Raw genomic sequence first — 10,912 nt, 5'->3', positions numbered from 1 at the left:
CAATAACACGTACACAATACAGTATGTGTATGTGTATTTTGTCATCAATATCAGTTTCATTTCCTTGATTTGCATTGAATTCTAAACACAAAACACTTTGTTTTAGACTGCTGTTTGTCGGGGTTTTTGTTGTTGTGTTTTTTTTTGCCATGGCGTTGTCAGATCGTTTCATCTTATCAGTTTGACTATCCCTGTTGTTCGTCCCGCCATTTGTTAGACCTGATATAGATAGTACATGAACTCTGAAACACAGTAAGATCGGTAAGGAATGACATTGTGTAAGAAGAGGGAAAGCGTCGTTGATGTAAATCCTACGCTGGTACCACTCAACAAGGGTTTGGTGCACAAGAAGTAGCAAAATGAAAAATCGTAGTAAGTTTGAATCTCGAGTGGAATGTATCTACTTGCTTCTTAGTTATAATTGCTTGTCCGGGTTTACCAGTACATTTTTCTCTTTCGTTATTTCATTTTTTTTAGTGTTTGCTTTATGTTTAGAACTATCAATGACCATGGAAATTGCACGAAAACCTCTGATTAGTGTTAGAGGCGGAGTGTACCATCGGGATATTCGACACTCATTATTCAGAGAGAAACTGACAACAACTAAAAAGATAAAATTTTAAAACACTTGAAAGACAAATTACAGTTTACAAAACACTGTATAATATACTGAGGACTGAGCAATAGTCAAGTGCCTGTAATTCTGTGGTTGTCGTTTCTTGCTGAACATCATATGTGCTTTTCGTGTATTGTTTTGTACGTAAATCAGTCTGTTTGATTTCTCCTTTGGATTTCTTTTATATTTTCTATTTGAGGGTCTTTTATAGCTTACTTTGCGGTATGGGTTTTGATCATTGCTTACGGTAGTACGGTGACATACAATTGATAGGCTCAATGTTATTTCGTCTCGGATGGAGAGTTGTTTCGTTGACAATCATACTATATTTCAATAGTGTAGTGGTCATTGTTCCCGCAGACTAAGATATAGTGTACATGCATTTAGAAAGGGAAAATCTTGAGAACAGTTTTGAATACAGAGGGTATTATACGCCCTGTACTAAATTTCACGATTTGGCTTAATTTATCGAATAATGGATTTCGGATTTCAATTTTTGTTAATTATAAAATGGCTTCATATACTGTTTTTGGTTTAAATGCTTTGACAAATGTTTAATGTACTCTAATGGTAACGAAAACCAATCCGTCTCGTTAAGTATAAAACAGAAAGAAAGAAAAAAATGGCAAATCTTTTGCAGATATAATATCTGAAGATTATTTCTTTCGACAGTAATCTTTTTTTATATAGAATTAGTTCTTGCAAAAAGGTACCAGTTATTTATTATTTTAAAACATTGTTTCTTGTTTTGGCAGCTTTGCATTTTGTTTTACTTAAAGTGAAATAATTGATTCCACCAATGCATAATTTCTTAATGATAGAATAGTACAGATCCATGATATATCACAGGATTTTTCATCAATTTTAGCAACTTTCCGAAGTGTTTGATTTAAATAGATAATATTTGTCCAAATTTAGATTCTATAAATTACTTTTGCAGGAAATTATAAAAAAAAACTATTCCTTTTTTGTTTCAGACTTGGTATCCGTTGCTTTTTTAATATTTTTAGCTTCATATTTCAAACCGAAAAGTTCCTCAAGTCTGGTATTTTTCAAATGTCTTGCTTTTTCTCTTTTAATCGCTCTTTGATTGATTGATTGTTGGTTGCTTAACGTCCAGTGGATCGCTCTTTGATAAAATATTCCCCGAAATTATTCAATTCTTATTCCAAACTTGTTTTCGTCTTTTCCTTAAACATATCAACTTCCAGTCTTCAATATAACTGAAGAATTCAAAGTTTAATTGAGAGTGGATCTTAGAATTTATCGCAATTTCAAATTAGATCTCCGACAGAAACGCAGTAGCTTGAAATCTAAGTATAGGTCGAATTTTAACTCAATCATCAATTTTATCTCAAAGTATGAATTTAACCAAATTATGAACTTTAAGTGAGAGAGGTTATTTCACTCATGTATCATGTTTTATCAACGGTTAAGTGAACATGAAGTAGCAAAATGATAGCTTGAATCTTAAGTGTCCAATTACTTGTCCAGGTTTGCCTATAAATATCTTATTAGTGTTGGTTCATTTGTTCAAAATTTGCCTTAGGTTTTGAATTGTCAATGTCCATAGACAGTTAATCAATTGCGCAATAGCTCTGACTATTGCAAGAGGAGGAACATACCAAACGGACATTCAACACAAATTATTCAAAGTGAAACTGACAATGACTTGAAATTAGAAGAAAACAACAAAAAGTTGTTGTATCATTTTTTTTTTAATTTCTTGTTTTGTACATAAATCTTTTGTTAGTTCTCTCGTTTGAAATGTTTTAAATTTGTCATTTTGAGACCTATTACAACTTACTTGTATGCGGTATGGATTTTGTTCGTTGTTAAAAACAATACGGGACCTATAATTGTTAACTTCTATTTTCATTTGATCTCTGATTGAGAATTGTTTCATTGGCAATCATACACAATCTTATGTTTATTCTGCCTTCATTGTTCCTGCAGCCTCGGGTATAGTTTACATGTATAAAGCATTGACAACTCTTTGATATTATAAGAATTGAATGTTATGACATAACCTTATTTTAGCATGGAAAGGGAAAGTCATTTTTCTCGGGTATTACACGCATTATACGCAATTCTTACGACTTAGCTAAATTTATCAAATGATCCATATTGGATTTCATTTTTTTTCTAATTATGGAATTGTTTCAGATACTGTTTTTGTTTAAATGCTTTGGAAAATGTTTCATGTACTCTAAAGGTTATACAAGCCAAGTTGTGACACTTGCTGAAATAAGCCAGTAAAGCATACGACGAAATATATGCTAGTTATTTTATGAATATGCTATCTGAATTTATTGCTTAAGAACAACTTTTTTATACATATAGAATTAGTTCCTGCAAAAAAAGAACCAGCAATTTATAAATTTAAAACGTATTGTTCGTTCTTTTGACAGCTAGTTGTTTTGCTTAAAAAGTCAAATAATATTTTCGATCGATGCATAACTTCTTAATTATAGAATATTACTGATCGAGGACGTTTCACAGGATTTTTCATCAATACGAGCCACTTCTCGAGGTGTTTGATTAAAATAGTCAATATTATCCAAAACTACATCTCATGAACTATTTCATCCTCGTTTGCTTTGAGTCTCGTTGCGGTGTTATTTGAGTATGATGTTTGAAACCAGGTATTTAATCAAGTTTCCTTTTTTCTTTCTTTTAACTGTGACCCATTAAAACATCTAAAACATTTGTATCGTTAGATTTGTAAGCCAGTAAATTTAAACGTATCATTAGGTGAAATATTATAAGTTTACTTATTAAATGTACATCCGGATTCATCAGAAAAAATCAAACATTGTAAAGGCAACACAGTTATTTTGTTTTGATGATTAGAAATGCATGCATTTAATCGATATGTTGAGTCTATATGTCTGTGATATACCTCTGTTATACATACTTAATGTATTGTTGGTAACCCCGAATATGATCGTTTTTTCTATTTAAATTTATAACATATTGTTATATTGATTTTTTTTAATCTACTTTTTGTACTCTACATTTTAAATGCAATCATAGATGCGGAAACAGCAACTAATGATAATTCAATATAAAAATTGTTTAATTGTTTTAGAAATATTTCCTTTTAATATTTTACGTGTGACCACGTCGGTTAAGGTTTACATATAGGTCCGAAATTGGTATTTCCGTACAATCTTCTTCCGATTAAAAAAATCTATTCAAATGTTACAAATACGCCTGCGCAAAACGTGATGTGTATGATTCTGAAGTTCAATACAAAATGAAATATTTTCTGTAGTTATGATGAGGTCTGAATATCCAGAAAAGTGTCGATTTCTTGAATATGGATAATCATGTTGTATCTTTTTATCATATGTGTTGAACAAATATTAGGACAGGTTATTCTAGAATTCCGTTTGGTGCGCGTAATCTAATAATAAGATTGAATATCGTACATCGTATGTATATTTTTGTGGAACAAAAACGAGAAAAATTATTGATTGGTACAATACACTTTACCTTTAAACTGGGAATATCAGCTCACGAAATCAATATTTGTTTTCATATGCATAAACATTTTCAGTTACAGTCTAGTACAAATACTGCCCACTTTTTAAAACGTTGCTATAACACCAATGCAATATTTCAGGTGTGACCAGTATGTTAAATACTTAAAGCAGCATGAAATGTAATGATAATTTTAATAGAAACTAAGAAAAACATGAATAGCTCTTCTCGAAACAGGGCTGCTATATCTACCCAAACCGGCTAATGAAAAATGGTAATCGTCCGTTGCCCATTATACCCCGAAATGTATATGCTTTTTCACCAATTACATTTGTATGTACTTTTCTAAGTATCTAATGATATTAAAAGTTGCATCTTTCCCTTTTTCGTTCCATGTCAAACGTGTATACTAGAAGTGGGCAGTATTCGTACTAGACTGTACTGAATTATTGTCGACCTTTCTGCATTGGTCAGAAATTTACTAAATATTACACGACTCTAGTCTGAACCATGCTAATCAGTCCGAACTTAATCTCGACCTGTACTGGACCAGTTCTTACATTTTAAAGAATCTGAATCATACCTTGACCAGAGACAGAATCATACTCGATCCGAGTCTGAATCATGCTCGACCAAATTCTGAACCATACCCGACCAAGTCAACCACGTCTGAACCATACACGACCAAGTCTGGACCATTCTCGACCAAGTCTTAACGATCCTTGACCTATTATTCATATATCTCTATAATTTTCTTCCATTTAGAGTAATATTTTACAAGATATGTTTCCATTGCCTAGAAATTTGACCAAGAGGTATTATATAAGAAAGGATTTGTCAGATTAGAATAATCAATATAAAAATAGATGATAAATTCTGACTGTTCCGTATGGTAGAGATAAGGTTTAAGTTTAGACTGTTTCCTATGCATTGCTGTTCAGCACAACAGACGTTTAATATCAAATACAATTTTGACTAATTCAGAATGCTGGAGTAAAAATCAGTACCGTCGAGTACAAAAATGATAGTTTCAGACTTTTACAGCAAAACAGTCGTGTAATATAAAATAAATTCAGACCATTCCAGAATGCTGGAGTAAATGTCAGTTTCCTCGAGTACAAAAATGGCAATTTCAGACGTTAACAGCACAACAGTTGTTTAATATCAAATAAAATTCAGACCAATTCAGAATGATGGAGTAAAAATCAGTACCCTCGAGTACAAAAATGGCAATTTCAGACTTTTACTGGAAAGTAATGAGCATCCTCTTAGATTTTTACTCGTATTCTATAGGCGCCATTCTGTTGTTTAAGACAGCATGTGTGCCTAAATAAGTTGTTTGTTTTAATTCTGTTGTTAAGTCATAGAGAATCTTGTGAATTATTACTAATTACTATGTTTTAATGGAAGTTTAAATACTAACTTACAGCCACGTAACAAATGATGATAAATGAAGTACATTATAAATAAAAAATATAAGGTCTTAACGGAACAGGTTTGGTAATGCTGAAACAGCGAATTTTGCATCCATCTGTACATTTCAATAAATTGACAATTAACTGTAATTTGTAAACTTTTAAGCCAGCACTGGGAACGTTAAAAAAAAGACAAACAGATACAAATAAACATTTGTTTTTTTTAATAAAAGATAACAGCAATTTGATATCAACATGATCAATAGCTAATCCAAACATAGAAAAAAGACGTCATTACATTGCTATTTCTTGTAACTTTCACAATTCATTCGTTTGTAGATATTTATAATAGTACACTAATTCCTATAGACCTTCATTGTAAGAATTTCAAGAATTTCCGTGGTGTTTGTTTGTTTCAAAAGATTGGAAAAATGCAGTTGTATCATCATATCGGTGACACAATACACGCACAAATTTTACATTTAACTCATTAACAAAAGTCTCTTTACGGCAAAAATACGGGATGGGTACTTGTTTAATTCAACAGATTGCAAGAATGCTTGTCGTGCGGATTCAGTGTCGCCTAGTATTTGCAACGCAACACCTAGGAGATTATAGGATACAGCTATCATACTCAAGTTTTTCATGAGATATTTTTCATCTATAACACATTGTAGATCTTGGAGAATATCCCGACATTTTCTAACATTATTGAGATGATAATGACAAAGAACATTAAGGAAATACGCATAAGCTGTAGATGGAACCACAAATTCTCTACCCTCCACCTCTTTTAGCAATTCATCTGGTATCAATAGAGAGCTCTTATCAAACTTTATATTATCTACAAGAATTAATTTCCATAAATTGACAATACTCTTCTTCTGGAATAATTTCAGTTTTAACAATCCGTAATGACTGTCTGACATCTTCATAAAGCGAAACAGTTTTTCAACAGTGCATTTCGATAAGGAATACATGATAATGCGTAAAGATTTTGAGTATTGTTTTGTTTTATAAAAGAACGAAGCTATCATCAGCCATCCAGATACAGCGTCATGATAGATATTTTGTAGCAGAGTACAAAGACATGATTTGTACTGTCGGTATCGGTATTTATTATTTCTGTATGCACTGTCAATTGGAATCGACTGAGCACAGAATGCACATAATGTTGACATGTAGTATGTATACACGTATTTTATTGAAGATTTATCAACTGAAACTGCCTTTTGTATTATCCTTTTCAACGAAGAACTAAGCGAAATCTTTTTGGCATTGAATCCTAAACGGAAACAAAAATTTGATGCTTGAAATAAATGGGAATTCGTTATTTTTGTAATATTAGATACATGCAATTGATTCTGTTCCATGTAGAAAAACTGCATTGATGCGGCAACATTGTTTACTTGATCTGAAAATAAAATGCATCTCCAACCATAACTATGCAAGGTATGTAGTTTTTTTAAAAGTACTTTACGAGCACGACCCTCAATTTTATTCTCAAACATATTGTTCTCTGGAATGAAGTAATGCAAACAAACTGAGAACTCAACGCAATAAATCAGTCTGCTAAAACATTGCATAAAACAAGGTATAAGATTGTCAGGTTTCCATGAAGATTTTGGCAGTTCTTCAGAGATCCAGAAAACAATTGTTTTTAGGAAATAAGAGCAGAGTAATTCTTTACATTCGGGGTAGGTCGCTATAACATCTTTCAAAAGAATTTTCATAAGAGCGTAGCATACTAATTGAGTGTGTGTAAAGGAATTTATTAAAAGTTTTTCACCGATTGAAAATGATATTCTCCATTCTAGATCCTCTTTTGATGACCCTTTTACTCCGATTGGTACAAAAAGTACTCCATGTCTTATTATACTTTGTTTGACATCATAACCGGGCCATGAGGTATTAGATCTTGTTATCCAATGTATTGCAGGCGATACCCACGTTTTACAATGTAGGCATTCGGCAAAGTCATGTGTTCCATGTTTGTCAGATATGCACGGTCCGTGAAAAACTAAGTCTTTACCTATGTGCTCCACGAATCGCTGTTTCCATAATGTGTTGGATAGATAAAACTTACCCGCGAATTGTACACAGTTGGCAAATACATTCTGACTTCTGCAAACTTCTAGTCTCAATTGAGTAAATCCAGGTTTGACATCGTCTGTATCTATTGACAAATATGTTGTATGCTGATTTAAACGGGGCTTCACATCATAAACCTCAATATTTCTCCGAACAGACATAATATCTAAGTCACTGCCTCGCATCATAAGTCCTTCTCCAAAACTTCCACTTGTTTGATACTCATCAATTAACAAACTATCCCTTGCGGCATTGAACAACCTGATTTGTTTAACATGCTCTTCTGTCCCTACTATATTTTGACACATATAACAATATAGTTCTTTTGACACATTTTGTGTTATGTGGTCTGTAATAAACAAGTTGTTGTTATAAAAATAACATATCATATTCAAACTTCATTAGAACAAGCGCAAATTATATATATATATAATTGAGAATGGAAATGGGGAATATGTCAAAGAGACAACAACTGGACCAAAGATCAGACAACAGCCGAAGGCCACCAACGGGTCTTCAATGCAGCGAGAAAATCCCGCACGCGGAGGTGATCCTCAGCTGGCCCCTAAATAAAATTGTATACTAGTTCAGTGAAAATGGACGTCACACTAAATTCCAAAACATAGAAATGAACTAATATTAAAAAACATACAAGACTAACAAAGTCCAGAGGCTCCTGACTTGGGTCAGGCGCAAAAATGCGGCGGGGTTAAACATGTTTTGTGAGATCACAACCCTCCCCTATTCCTCTAGCCACTGTAGAAAAAGAAACACATAGCAATACGCACAGTAAAACTCAGTTTAAAAGAAGTCCGAGTCCGATGTCAAAATAGGTAAAATCGAGCCTGATTGATTTAAACAATTAAAATATAATTCATATATATATATCACAAATCACGTTAAACATAAACATGAGAACAGGAATCATCATTAAAAAAATGGACTGCAAGGCATAACACATCAACTATCTACCTCTGAAATCATCCGAAATATATTTGGATTATTATGTGGTAAATCCAGGTGTTGCCATTCGATACATTTTTGGAAAACCATAATTCGAAAAATTTTAGCAAGAAAATTCCTTAAATTAAATATCACCTACCGTTGGTTTGAATGCATTAGAAATTTTAACTTTGATTAGTATTGTGTAAATATTAATTGATTTGAATCTGAATCTTTGAATATGAAAATACCAAAACTACTGCTAATGTTATAATCTTCATGATCTTATCACTAATATCTTTAATTTCTTATATACTTTCCATCTTGTTTTGTCTATTGACGTTCAACTGAAAAAAATTGTATTTCTGCACAGACATGTTTGTCTGTGTTTCCATTTAAAAGAAAGAATAAAACCTGTACCATACATTGAACTTAATCTCATTGTTAACTTGTTTTTTTTTCAATACATCTAGAAATACAAAGGAACAACAATATATTTTTTTCAAAGCTAAACCCACGGTCATATAGCTATTATTCAATCGGACATGATAGGGATAGACGCACGCGTGACATAATATGTTCTATCAATGGAAATAATATATAATGTCTTTTAAATTTATTGCACAAAATATAATTGTAAGTTAAATTATGTGAAATTATTATGCAATAAAAGTTGCTCAAAAATACAACCCGAAATATAATGAGATGTGGTCTGTAAATGCTTATTTGAGCCTTTATGATTAAGTCACATATATGTAATTCAAAACAAATAAAACTGTAAAATACAATATAATACATTATTCATGTTATAAACCATCTTACTTTCAAATTCTCCGAACATGAATTCCCTATTTCTATCGTAAGTCCTGGTAATAGCCATTGCATGTATGTTCAATAAACACAAAATGCCCAATACTAGTACTTAATTCAGTGAATATTCCTAAAGTCATCATCTTCTAACTTTGGTATAATACAGAAGTCCTTAAATTTTGGATTTATCAAGTTGTTCAACTTAACTGCTTTTAGATCTAGTTTTTTTTTAAATATATAAATTATGACACTAATGAAAAGTCATTAGCAATATCATCAAGTAAGTATTTACCTGTCATCTTGTTTAGTCAGTTGAAGTTCAATTGCTAAATGGGAATCTCAGTAAAATTCTCTCCATTAGTGTTACTATTTTAAGAAGTCAATAAAAACTTCACAATAGTTTGTATATAAATATTGAAATACAAGCTATCAAGTTACACTTACAAATGTGATCATAATTAATCTAAGATCAGATATAGCTTTTATTTAAATAACTTTATATTCATACTTATTCGTGTGGTATTAATTTGTGGTCGATTTGATGGTAAAGATAGTCGACATAATCAATTGTTTAACGAAGTATATAATTTTGAAAAGCTTAATTGTTAAAAAGCAATGGCAGAGATTCCCACCCAAGAGTTATTCCGTAATGAATAGGATTCGTGACAGAGTTTTTTTCTCCATAAATGGAAATTCAAGCATTCCATATCCATTGATGAAATTATCAGTAGTTGTGAATAATTTTGCAGATGTACATTCTATACGTCAAACATTAAAAAAGACATAAAAATTAAAAACCAATTGGTTGAGGTCTTTCCACATTAAATTTCTAAATTACTGATAAGAAACTACAGATGCGTACAGTCCTAACCTGAACAGATGGTTAACATAATAACCAGACTTTATGACTGATGAAAGTTAACTTGGGACATGATTTATGACTGCCCCAACTGGTCTTGGACAGAATTCATGTTATCTAGAATAGCAGACTTTTTCTTAGGACTGTTTTATGACTGCCCGACATTTAACTTTATGATAAATCAAGTATCAAATATACATTGAACGAAGTTAATTTTTCCGAAACCAGATCTAAAAACTAATTCAAATGTGTCCAGGTCTGATATCAAAAGCCGTCAATGATCTGGGCTGGTCTGTCCAAACCAGACCGGTTCTAAAAAAGTTAACTTAGGTCTGGTCTGCTCTCAGGTAAAGTTGATATAATCTGAAGGTAATTAGTAAACAGGACCGCTATGATTGATGAGTATCATTAGAGCATTGACTTCCGATCAGTGAAACATCGGATCGATTTATAAACAGAACTGACACCATGACTAACATAACTGACCTGTCCAGAGATATGGTATGGACAAACTAACCTGTTCACATATCTGGTCCGGTCAGGCTGACCTGTTCCAGGTCGGATTTGGTCAAACTGATCTGTCTTTAGGTCTAGTCTGCAGCATTCCTAGAAAAGCAAACATAAGTCTGGTCTCTTAAGATTAAAGTTAACTTGCAGGTTTGCTAAAATTATCTAAAGTTAACTTAGAATGTA

General features: G+C 32.1%; 1 protein-coding gene across 2 annotated transcripts; it reads right to left on the bottom strand.

Moving 5' to 3' along the window:
- Nucleotides 1-5,718: 5,718 nt before the first annotated feature.
- On the bottom strand, nucleotides 5,719-9,750 carry LOC127715063 (uncharacterized). 2 transcript variants are annotated; one of them, XM_052221077.1, is made up of 3 exons: nucleotides 9,653-9,750; nucleotides 7,604-7,957; nucleotides 5,719-6,931 (listed from the first exon to the last, which is right to left on the bottom strand). In XM_052221077.1, the coding sequence occupies exons 1-3, from the start codon at nucleotides 9,657-9,659 to the stop codon at nucleotides 6,000-6,002; spliced, it is 1,293 nt and encodes a 430-aa protein (XP_052077037.1). In that variant the 5' UTR covers nucleotides 9,660-9,750; the 3' UTR covers nucleotides 5,719-5,999. The 2 variants fall into 2 exon arrangements, with proteins under 2 accessions (XP_052077037.1, XP_052077036.1); XM_052221076.1 differs by having other exon boundaries at nucleotides 5,719-7,957.
- Between the last annotated feature and the right edge of the window lie 1,162 nt (nucleotides 9,751-10,912).

Source organism: Mytilus californianus, unplaced genomic scaffold (genome assembly GCF_021869535.1).
Source record: "Mytilus californianus isolate M0D057914Y unplaced genomic scaffold, xbMytCali1.0.p SCAF_9, whole genome shotgun sequence".
NCBI lineage: Eukaryota > Metazoa > Mollusca > Bivalvia > Mytilida > Mytilidae > Mytilus > Mytilus californianus.
The sequence above is the reverse complement of the archived record's forward strand: the minus strand, read 5'-3'. Positions and strand labels throughout refer to the sequence as shown.